Source organism: Alosa pseudoharengus, unplaced genomic scaffold, assembly GCF_046254945.1.
Source record: "Alosa pseudoharengus isolate Yale_2024_CS ecotype anadromous, Long Island Sound unplaced genomic scaffold, YU_APseudo_1.1 YU_APseudo_1.1_scf_15, whole genome shotgun sequence".
NCBI lineage: Eukaryota > Metazoa > Chordata > Actinopteri > Clupeiformes > Clupeidae > Alosa > Alosa pseudoharengus.
The window spans coordinates 19,422,220-19,434,704 of NW_027468620.1; the positions used below are offsets into that span (position 1 = coordinate 19,422,220).

Below are 12,485 nucleotides of genomic sequence, written 5' to 3' on the forward strand. Positions count from 1 at the left end.
GGCGGAGTCGCTGAAGTCTCCTCCGATCCACACCCCATTAATCTTGCTCATCGCCCTGCCCCCAGCCCAAACTCTCCTGTCACCGCGTCTCTCTCCGCCGCCGAGGTCAGACGAGGTCAGGCGAGGTCAGACGAGGTCTCCGCCTCTCTGCATCCCGTCTCTTTCCCTCTGCAGAAAGAGCAGAGGAGACAGATGGCCGTAGTGAAAGAAGTGTTCAGCATTATCTCATATTTAAACACTTCCAAGTTGGTAAAAAAATATATATTTTTTGAAGGCAGAGAAGACCGCAGTCATCGTATGCTGCTATCCCAAATAGTTTTTGGCGTAATGTACTTTATTGAATGAAATATATACGGCACTAAATATAATGCCTCTCCAAAGCCAAGAGCTCTGAAGAATACTGACCCGAAGAGACATCATTCACGTTATTGAAATCGACCTACTAACAGACAGCAGCGAAACGCCATTGTCTCACTCCCCATTGTAGCACAGCTTCCTCAATGACACCCTTTTCGTCACTGACCCACTGCGCTGCGGGAAAACCACGCTTGATTAGGCTCGATGTACGTGTGGCTAACCAGCCCATTGGCACATCATCGCCCACTCCTGCAACGTGTGGGGAGGGCACACTTGGGTAGCACCAGCATGCTCATCCGCCGATATGAGAGAGGGAAAGAGAGAAGAGGCGGAGAGGAGAGGTGCCCCCCTCCTCCCTTTCCCTGTCATGTTTTTAGGCAGAGGTTGAGTGTGCGAAGCACGCCACCATCCATTAATCTTGAGCCTGGCCCGCGTGTATATTAGGATGACAAATTTGGCTCTGTCGCCCCATCAGGGACTGGGACCGCATGTCAAAATGGAGGCAAAGTCAGGGAGCCTATGATTTGTGGGCAAGCTTATCATCACTTTTTTCCCCTCTCTCTCGTTCTCTGCAACATCTCTCTCTCTCTCTCTCTCTCTCTCTCTCTCTCTCTCTCTCTCTCTCTCTCTCTCTCTCTCTCTCTCTCTCTCTCTCTCTCTCTTCCTGCTTGGCTTTCCCCAGTGCATGACATTTTCACATCTCTCTTTTTTCTTCTCTCTCTCACTCAGCCGTTCTCACACTTTTATTTTTTTTATGCTATCACATTTTTATATCCTCTCACACTTCAAACTTTTTGGCTGATGCTACTGAAATTCTAATTTTCTGCTTTTTTTTCATTCTTGTTTCATTTTAAACCCCTCCATTAATCACATCCTAAAATTATATGACACTAAACTACAGACAAGATAATTTATTCTCGATAATTTAAGTACCATTTTCTTTCAGGTTTGTCCACGGCATTGCCTTGCACATTTTAATGAAATTCTTCAAATAAAAAAAGAAAATAGTCACATCATGCAAGTTCCCTATTGGTGATTAAACCTGTGATCGAGTCAGTTGTATCCATTTGAACAAAGCACAGTCCACACAGAGACCAGAATAATACTTGTTTCCAAGACAGGCAACCTTGGCATTGCCCGTGTCAATTCTTGTGCTTCACCATGTTTGGTGTTGCCCCCAAAACCTCTTCTCAATTGTTCTCTTTCTAACCTTGATGCTGTACTAAGGTCTTTCCATAATATGCTCTCTAGCTTACCTTGTGGCGATGTTCTGTTCTGTTCGACTGTGCACTGGAGAGGTCCCAATAGGACACCCACAGACTCCAATCTCGGTGTTCGGGGGTGTAGTGGGATTGAGGTAGCCCATTCTCATGACGGGTGAAGGGCTGCTCCTCTGGTCATTGTCACCCTGGTCATTCCCATATGGTCATGCCCTACTCCCAGTGGATCACCTCACTTACGAGCAGACCCCCGCAATCAGCCCAGATTGGTACAGAGGCCATCGGGCAGACGGGCGTTGCTTTTAGATTCGATTTCAGATAGCTCCCATATCAAGCTAGCGATGAAGGGGGAGGTGGGGAGATGTGGCAGCAGGTACTTGAGTGCAGAGGGATTTCATTTATGAGAAATGTGGAAAGGGAGAGGGAGGCAGGGACCAACCGGTGTTCAAAGAGGGGCCCATTGTTGTCTGTGCATGAAATATCTGGACAGAGAGGATGTATACAACAGAAGTGCTTTGAATTATGAATAGACAGGTGCATTGTGGGAAGTGTCAGACCTACTATTTCATTGAGCTTAGGGCTATGTGTCTGAAAAGACATGGATGTGTGGTAAATAAGTCACAGCGTGCGCATGTATGTGTGTGTGTGTGCGTGTGCGTGTATGTGTATGTGCGTGTAGGTGTGTGTGTGTACGTGTGTGTGTGTGTGTGTTAGTGTGCGTGCGTGTGTGTGTGTTAGTGTGTGTGTATGTGTTAGAGTGTGTTGCCGCATGCTCAGGAGATATTTGTACAACAGGAAGATCATGAGCTAACAGCGTCCTCTGAGCCCCTGCAGCCACTCCGGAGGCTGTGGCCCTGGTTTCCTGCACCCTGGGGCTGCCAGACGAACGCACAAACCCATCTCCAGCAGGCCATGTAGGCTACCGCCCTCGCCGACACTCATTTAATAGCACCATGTTTCAGCAGGAAGAGGCGTTCACTGGTGTGAGAACAAGAGCAGGATATCTATACAAAGTTAAAGTCGACCCATATACTGTGAAGGGGGAGAATTCTGCATTGCAGTACTCATTCTTGTTACTTATTTTCACACAATCAATCTTTATTTCACCATGTGAGGCAACAGAGAGAGGAATCGTTTGATGAGTATGTCTTGAAACAGATGGTTATTCTATTCAGTGTGTATTCACTCCAATGCCTTTATATAAACCGCTGTTTCAGACTTTTTAAATCGATACTTCACAAGGTTTTATTTTTACTTTTGGCACAGTTGCTCCAAAGTACCAAGTTTCATACTGTGTGTGTGTGTGTGTGTGTGTGTGTGTGTGTGTGTGTGTGTGTGTGTGTGTGTGTTCATTTACAAGATGACAGTTGAGTTTATTAGCAACTTCCTGGCTGGCTTAGTGACTGTAACAGATTGCATTAAAAATAGGGCCTGGGTCTGTCATAGAAGAAATGTATTTTAAGTAGGAAAAAGAAAGGAAAATAGCAATTAAGCAGAACTCTTGACTATGCTTCACACACACACACACACACACACACACACACACACACACACACACACACAGGTGTCAAATGTAAGAAAATGCGGTTTTGCATTTTACAATCGAAAGGTATGGCTAGATTACTGTTTACTTAGTTAGATGGAAGTCAGATGGTCCTGGCTATGTACTTGAAGACAAAATCAATGGAAGAGTTCAGCTTCCCACCTGGGTTCCAGGTTTTATGCTTGTTTTGGTTGCACGCGGTCATCCATAATGAGTGTCCCAGATTCCTACCCAAGTGTTAGAAAGCATGAGAGAGAGAGAAAGAGAGGGAGAGAGAGTTAAAAAAAATGTTTGAACATGATCAATGCCAGGAGGAGAAAATATGACCAGAGAGAGAGAGAGCGAGAGAGCTGAGTCTTGCGGGGAGAGGGCTCGTTGGCAAAGCCGAGCCTTGAAGGAGGTGCGGACGAGAGAAGCCGTCCCTTGGTGGCGTATGTCCCTCAAAAGCGGCCGTAATGAGTGGTGTGGGTGTGAGGACTGGCGCCGGAGACTCCGCTGTGCGGCCTTCTAATTAACGCTGATAAAAGTGTGCTGCCTATCGCCCCCTCTCTCCAGCTCCTTCTCCTTCTCTCTCTCTGTCTCTCTCACTTTCTTTCCCCAATGGCACTTTGTTCCGTCTCTCCCTCCCCTCCCCTCCCCTCCGGTCTGTCTACCTTTTTCTCTTTCTCTCCCCCCCTTCTCACTTGTCTGCTCTGTCTCTCACTCTCGTCCTCCCTCTCTTTTTCTCTATGTCACACCCACACACACACACACACACACAAAACCACCTCTGTATCACACTTTTCTCATTATAGAAACCTGGACACTTCTCTCGTCCACCCAGTGCACCATGAATGTTTCTGGTACACTGTGTAGTTAGAACCCTCCAGGGTTCTCTTGCTGCTGCACTAGTGTGAAATGTGTTCTGCGTGGAAATGTTACAGGGACCCACCACACACACTCACACACACACACACACACACACACACACACACACACCTCATGAAATAGTCTGTGTATTTAGGGAATAAAGCTTATTCCCCCATTTTCATTTCATTTCTTCGTCTCATCTCTATTTTAGCAGCCTGTCATTGCGGCTCATCTCCCTCACAGGCTGTGTTAATCTATAAAATGGAAATCATGCTCAGGCAGCGCCGATGACAGCGAGTAGTGGGAGACAAACATTATTTGGAATGGAACTTGTAAATAATTAGGGATTTTTTAAATGTTTTCTCCACCCTTCCCTTCTCTCCCACTAGCTACTTGCTGCCGTGAGAAATTCATTAAGAGACTGTCATGGGACATGAGGCGCGTTTGCATACACCACTAACGATGAAAAACAAATCTTGTTTGAACAAATGTACATCAACAAACTATTCAGGATAGACTGAAAATGGCAAAACTGATTTGAGGTATAAGATATTCATGAATACATGATCACCATGTGTTGAATGGCAAAGCAAATGATGTGCTAACTGCAGGTGTGCTTTGGAGGCTATCGCCTTGATTGGCAGTTAAACCTCTGTCTTTTAGGTAATGTCTGGTGTGTAAGGAATGTTTTTCAGCCTGGCTGTGTGTGTGTGCGTGTGAGTGTGAGTGTGAGCGTGTGCGTGTGCGTGTGCGTGTGCATGTGCGTGCGTGTGCGTGTGTGTGAGTGTGTGTGTGTGTGAGTGTGAGCGTGTGCGTGTGCGTATGTGTGTGCGTGTGTGTGTGTGAGTGTGTGTGTGTGAGTGTGTGTGTGTGTGAGTGTGTGTGTGTGTGTGTGTGTCGTTCTGTCTGTCTGTGCCTAGACACACACTGTGTGTGAGTGAAAGTGTGTATGTGTACTCCGCTCCCGCTGCAGTGGTCAGCTGAGGCAGAGGAGTTCGGCGGCCGGCTCCTGCCTACCTCGTTAGAGGGTGTTGTGCGCAGTGACAGTAGCCTGCCGGTAAGATGTATGGCAGTTGGGAGCAAGATGGTGTCTGGGGAGTGAGACTGAGGCTCCAGACTGTACTACTCCCCCCCCCCCTCCTCAACACACACAGACACACACACACACACACACACACACACACACACACACACCTCTCTCACACATGCGTTAATACTGAGCCTCCGGTCTAACAACAGCTGCTCAGTGTTAAATAAAGGAGAAAAGGCCCTTTCTTTCCCATCAGGAGAGCAGATGGAACAGTCAGACTATACCTAACAGCTGTCTTAGCTGACCTTTTCATGTTTTATTGTATATACTTCATTTTTTAAATGTTTATCGTAAAACTTTTTCTGCATACAAAAGTGCTTAATTTGCACAGACAAATGAATTAAGTCTGACATAGTGCATAGCAGTGAATTGTAGGAAATATCCATTAAGAATGACCATACATCAGATTTACTTTATGCATGACTGGTGGTGGCAGATTGAAAGTAAAATGATAATGGAGATGAGCTTTATAAACACCATTTCAGTAGTTGCTATGTGCACTACTGCTGAGGCATATGGAATCCATTAATAGGAGATGTGTTATACGGACAGTATACAGTAGGAGACTCACTCTCTCCTGCACTATTCATTTGCCACTCCATTGTGCTTGCTGGTCTAAATTATCTATTCTCTGTGACCCAGTTCAGTTTGATGCAGAAGTACACCTTTGAGACTTGCTGTATCCATATGTACTGAGAGGACTGCAGGGTTCAGATGTACCACATCTGGTGTTGAATTATTACTTTTTAATATCAGACGTATAAGCAATAAAACATTACTTATTTTAAGAGGTATATAATGGATGTTAACATACTCTAGAGCTCATTTAAAACACTGTTACAAGATGTGAAATGTGTCTTAGTGCCAGCTCCATATCCTATGGGACTTTGGTAAGATGTGTGCTTACATTTAGCTTATTAGGTAACAGGGACGACTATGAATATGGCTATGTCTCGCCATCGTTGAAACTTTGTGGCCAAGCCACTAATGCAGTTGATAGACTAACTGAGAAAAGGCAATTTCATTGTTATGAACAAATGTTATGGTAGCAGGATGTGAAATCGCCGCACTGCCTCAATGAAAGTTGTGTACTTGCTGAATGCTAATGTGGTGCAGTGAATGTTAAAAAAGTACAAATAAGAAAAGGAACAAAAAGTAACCTCCAGAAATAAGTCCTTCAAAGGTGCCTCACATTGTTGAGCCATCGTTCTGTTTGGTACAGACTAGAAAGAACCCTCCATTATCATGGACAAGACAAAGAGAAGTGCCACACCTTAGGTCCGTTATAGGTCCCATGTGATAAATGGCATGTTGACTGCAATAACAATCAGCAAGCAAATAAAACTGAAAGGCTCTTAGGTGAGCTGAGAAATACAGGACAGTCTCTTAAGTGCCTATCATGTCTCATGATAAGGTTGCCGATCAAATAGCCAAACAACCAGCCGAGCGAAGTGGCAGGCATCTCCACAGCCCATCACTGGCACAGCAAGAGCCTGAATGTTGACTTTTAATAAGTTGCCTCTGCAGACAGCTATCTCCCTGCTGTCTTTTGATGAATATCCAAGAGTTCTCTCGCTTCTTCCCACTGGTGTGTTGAGTGAGTTTCTATGGTAACGTGAAGTACAGGGTCTCTGCTGCAGTGCCCCCCAGGCTTTCTCCTGCAGACCTTGGGTTTAAAAAAAGACCAAACTGTTGGTACTACAGATGGCTTAACCTAGCAACAGTGCATGGAGTATACACAGCTGTATGTTATTAATTGAGCCTTTTCTCTTCTGAATGGAACATATTCATATTGAATTCCTTTCATCTGAAACATGGAGGTTGAGCATGCTTTAGTAAATACAAAAGAGTATAGTAAGAAATCTGGTGGTTTTACTAGGCGGGGTATGAATTGAAGGAGGCATTGAGATACATTGAATGTGTGGATCTATGAAATTCAAGGAATACATTTTTTCCCCTGTACAAACCCTAAAGGGGTAAGTTGCCTCAGGTCATGGTCTTCCCACAATGGTACCTCTGCTCTAAGGGTCAATGAGAATCAATGGCAAGGGTCTTAGCTCTCCCAGTCAAGGTCAGTTTATACATGAATATATTTGACTCTCTTCCCCAAACATTCTCTGACCTGTAAATAACTAGGGGCATATTTCAACTCTGTTTTCCACCAAAATGCAAAGGTTAAGTTACATTGGTCACCAGCACATTTGCAGCAACAGCATAGGTCAAATGAAACAGAAATCGGTAACAAATGCTAAAGCATTCAGAAGAGACTACGCCATCTAGAGAAAGCTGAGTTTGGGTGGAGGTGCTGGAGCTGGGTGATGTCTTCAGCGTCCGGGTGACTTTCAGCCCATTTCTAAAGAGACGCTCCCATGTGCCAGAGAGCATTCATCATCTCAGTCGAGGGCTTCAAACAACAGAGAGCAGAGGAAGTAAAAACAGAAAGAGACAGCGTGTGTGTGTGTGTGTGTGAGGGGGGGGGGGGGGGGGTCCTCGGAGAGATACAGACAGGTCATCACACAGCAAGGTGTGTGAGATTGCTGAGCTGCCGGAAACCCAGCGGGACTCTCAGCTCAAGCACCATCCTCTCTGCCCAGGGCTGGACACACACACACACACACACACACACACACACACACACACACACACACACACACACACACACACACACATATTACCCCAGACAAGGCATTTTGGATGTGTTTACTTTGTTTGTTTTGCTTTTGTTTTGTTTTGGTTTAAATTTTCCTCTGTGCACTGCTGAAGAAAAGCCACAAGGCACTCACAACAGCAACTGCGGTCTCATTTCAAAGCAGAGCACTAATTGCTCAATGTGTGACCTCCACAGCACACAAGGAAGGAGCACCGGGCATCTCACACAGCAGACGGGCGCTTTTGACTCCGACCGGTCTGCTGACACAGACGCAGGGGTCAGAGGAGGAAGAGCTCGTGGGTCGTGGGACAGAGTTAGTCGAGATTAAGAGCGAAAGGATTTTCAGTCTCCACAGATCAAGAGGGGAAAATGTGACAGGGTTTATACCGGACGTGTGAACTGACCTCATGCACCCGTCCTAGTCCTGAGGGCTTTTTTTCTTTAAATTTAGCGTTCAGGAACGATCGTAAATGACTCCAGTCATTCGTCAAGGTCAGCATCGTTTAATTCCTCCTGTCAAATTGAATTCTCTTGGTCGAAAAAATATGATGTGGAAAGATTTAGCCCCCGCTCTCTGTGCATTCCTGTGCATTAAGGGATTTGAGAGATTGATTTGAAATGCCAATTAGCCCGCATTCAGAAACACCAGCCTTTGTGTTGTCTTTGCCAGCACTTGTTTACATGGCTCTTCCCTACAAAGCCAAGCCTGAGGCTAGTCTGCGTGTTGCATAGCCCCTTTATCAACCGCCATTACTAGACCACCATTTGGGATGAGATGGTCGACTTGAGGACAGAAAAATAGCTACCTTTCAATCATGCCTTTACTTTGTTTCTGTTTTACGTTCACACAGTGTGTGTGTGTGTGTCTGTGTTTGTGTGTGCGCGTGTGTGTGCGTGTGCGTGCGTGTGTGTGTGTGTCTGTATTCAACATTTTGGAAGTGATAGGCACCTTACCTAGCCGATCTTTCTGCCGAAATTCCTGTTGCGTTGCGCGGTTTCTCCAGCTCTAAGCCAGGCCAGATTAATGAGCTGTTCCCCTACCTCTGCTTCGGCACTTTGGGAAGAGCAGGCAGATTAATGAGGCCTTCCCTGCCCAAGGCCTCTGCTTCAGCACTTTAAAAGCACTGGCAGATTAATGAACTCCAACCATGGCTCCAGTCAACTCTGTTTCCTAGTTTGTGCTGAAACTTACTGTGTCACATTTCTGTGCGTGCGTGCGTATGTCTGTGTATACTGTACTGTATGTGTGTGTGTGTGTGTGTGTGTGTGTGTGTGTGTGTGTATATGTGTGTTTGTGTGTGTTCTGTGTGTGTGTGAGAGAGAGAGAGAGAGAGAGAGTTTGTGTGTCTATGTGACGACATGCTTGTGTCGGACTTTTAGCATTCATCTTGGAGTAGAATGTCTGTGTCTGCCTCTGACTCTAAATCAGATTCTCAGCTCAGGGACAGAATGAGGCCGTGTAATGAATGGGAATATTATTCGGTACCAGTTGATGGTTCTGGGTGGGGCCAAAACTACATCAGAGTTTTGACCCAGTCCTCTCAGTCTGACCACTGCTCCTGGATATGGGTGTTATAACATTTAGTTTCACAGTGTTGGCACATCCATGCCAGTGAAAAAAAAAAATAATAATTGTCACACTTTCTATAAATAGGGTCAGAGGCAGTGATTGGGGCTGTTGCCACAGAGATGAAAGTGGTGGCGTGTGTGTGTGTGTGTGTGTGTGTGTGTGTGTGTGTGTGTGTGTGTGTGTGTGTGTGTGTGTGTGTGTGTTTGTGAGTGTGCAGGTGTATGTCTGTGTATGTGTGTGCACACCAACATTCAGACACCAAAATGAGGTCACCTCTTAATAAGCCAATAACATCACTCCGAATCATGACACACATCCCAACGAGCCCTACTTCCACTGCTGTAATCAGTGCCCCAGTATTGCAGTTGACATTCAGTCTGCTGTGTGCAGCGTCTGTGCCGCATCCGCCGCTAGAAATGAAAAAGGAGTCTGAGGGAGGAGAGACGGGTACCACTGACAGGCAGCTCTCCATCACTACTGCACTCTCCACAGCCCTGAGTGGCACTGAGAACACAGATGAAACATAAAACAGAGAAGACATGAAACAGAGAACTGTGTGTGTGTGTGTGTGTGAGTGTGTGTGTGTGTGTGAGTGTGTGTGTGTGTGTGTATGTGAGAGAGAGAGAGAGAAAGGAGAAAGAGTGTGTGTACTGTATGTGCATGCTTTCTTTATCTGTATGCTGTGTCAAGAGAGAAGAGAAAGAGAGAGAGAATACGGTAGAGTGTGCAAACAAAGTCAGTGTGTTTGTCTTATACAGAAAGTGCAGTGAGAGATCGAGAGATAAGGGGTGTGTGTGTGTTTGTGTGTGAAAGTAAGACTGAGATGTAAAAAGAACGTGCATGGCAGAGGGATAGGGAGTGTGTGTGTGTGAGTGTGTGTGTGTGTGTGTGTGTGTGTATCGATTCCTGCACCTCTGTCTGTCAGTGGCGAGTGCCAGGATCCCCCGCCAGGAGGAGAAAAAAAAACAAATCAAACAGGCAAAGTGATGGATGTGGCACTCCTGGATCCACTGGCTCCGCCATCTGGACAGCCGACACTGTATATCAGCCTCATGCACAGCAAATTAAATTTACATCCGCGCCACTTCCTCAGGCTTGTGGGTGCACAGATGTAGAAAAAGAGAGAAAGGCCCCCTCCACTCCACTCCCTCTCTCCTGTCCTCTGTCGTCTCCTCTATCCATCATTAGTCACACTCCTCCGTCTTATGCCACTTACCTGGGCAGCAGGCAGGGACAAGTGTTTTTAGAAGACCCTCCACAACATGCCGTTAGTCAGAGGTGGCCGACCCGGCTTCAGGAGCTGAAAGTCCTACCACGTATTCCTTTCTGCTGTCTGCAAAGCTGAGATCACAAATCACAGTCTACCTGGCTGAAGAGTTGTGCTAATTGGAATCAGTTGGTTACTGAATGTGGCTGGAATGAAGTCATGGTAGGACTTTCTGAAGCAGGGTTGTCAGCCTTTAGAGATCTCACAAATCTTCTAAAACAGGCTGCACTGCGCTCACTTAGTCATGTATTACCTTTTTGAAGTAAAACTACAGAGGACTAATACAACCTTATTTAATAGGAGTTGCCGATGTCTCCTTATTAAAAAGAGTGTTGTTTGTGTACTGTATGTTCGGTATTCAGGCACTAGAAGCCAGTGTGTCTTGAGAGGATGAGGATAAGAGTTGTGTCAATAATGGATGGAGAGTGGGGATATTAGACAGACAGGCAGGGAGATAAACAGTCCCTCTGCTGGGTAAAAATGCCTAGTATTGTCTATGCAACTTGTCCCTCTCCTAAGTTGGTTGTGTTTGCTTCTTTGCTTAACATGCCCACCTCTTTGTGTCTTCCAGACAACGGATGACCAGGTCGCTTCAGCAGAGTGCCCGAGCGACAGCGACGACGAGGACATCGACCCGTGCGAGCCGAGCTCAGGTGGGTTAGGTTAGTCATCTCTTTTTTTACTACTTCTCTCTGGCTGTGTCGCTGTCTCTCTCAGTGGGTCTGTCCATGTGTCTCTCTCAGTGGGTCTGTTGCTCTGTCTCTCCTTGTCCTGTGTGTCACACACTCACACACTTCCTGCCATGGCCTCGTCTCCCCTACACCGCCTCAACATACACCACTTCACTCCCCACTCCAAAGAATGACCAGAATACTTGACAGAGCCCTGTGACTCTCCCTGAGTGGGCAATCCAGACAAGCTCCTCCAGTCCACGCCTGTCTTATTTTTCTCCATTTGTCCCATACCCACTCAGTCTGGAAAAATAAGCTCCAGCCCCTCTCCACAGAAAGAACTCTTTCTTTCTTCCCTTTCTTCCCTTTCTCCCAATTTGTTTCCTCTCTGTCCTCACAAGAGACAGAGAGGCGGGGCATGATGATGGTGGGGCGAGGTTTGGACAGGCTCAGCCAATGCGGGATGGCGAGCTCCAAACGCCTCCTCTGATGCCTCTCCAGCGTCAGGCAGCGCCTAGCGAATCCCCGTCGTTATTAATTATGCTCGGCAGCGAGAGAGAGAGGGAGAGAGAGAGGGAGAGAGGGAGTGTACTTGAGCGAGTCGAGCTCTGTTGTCTCCATCGCACACAGGCGCTCGCGTGTTGTTTATGCAAGCTGATTACACTTGACGTGCACGTTAGGTGTGTTGTCAGTGCTGTGTACACTGCTCTCAAGGAAAACAACAACACCACCACCATTCCCACAGCCCCCACACACCCCCTCCAAAAACAAAAAAACACCCACCTCTTACCTTTTTATCCCCCTCACTTTGTTTTTGTACGAGATGGCACACCACTAAAGTGGGACAACCAGTCAGTATGCAAACACATGGATGGAATGACAGGTAGAGAGAGGAGAGAAGGAGCTTCTTTTGAAAGGGAGCTAACAGAAGATCAGACAGACAATGTGTTGCGTTACATCAAAAGCTTTCTTTCTTTTTAAGCCCCAGTCCAGTCAAATATGCTGTCTCCATGCATTACTAGCCCCGCCTGAGACTTCGCAAAAAGAATGGAAACCCACCAAGACACACAATATGTATTTCAAGGCATGTACATAAGAAATATGAGCCGGATTAAAAGATAATCAGTTTATCCCTCTGCAAAGCAAATCTTTTTGAAAGATATGTATTTTGGTGAGACTTGTGCACACAAACGCAGGGACACTTGTTTACTCGGCGTTGGAACATCCTGCATACTGATGTAATTGTTTAATTAGCATTCACTGTGTAG

At 46.2% G+C, this 12,485-nt stretch overlaps 1 protein-coding gene across 2 annotated transcripts in view; it reads left to right on the forward strand.

The window, feature by feature from the left end:
* The window catches only part of LOC143123790 (neurexin-1a-like), a 262,633-nt gene that overhangs the window by 237,600 nt on the left and 12,548 nt on the right, over positions 1-12,485 (forward strand). For both annotated transcript variants that reach the window (XM_076285071.1, XM_076285072.1), the window contains exon 22: positions 11,118-11,208. In XM_076285071.1, coding sequence (XP_076141186.1) covers positions 11,118-11,208 — 91 coding nt within the window. The remainder of the gene's footprint in view (positions 1-11,117; positions 11,209-12,485) is intronic.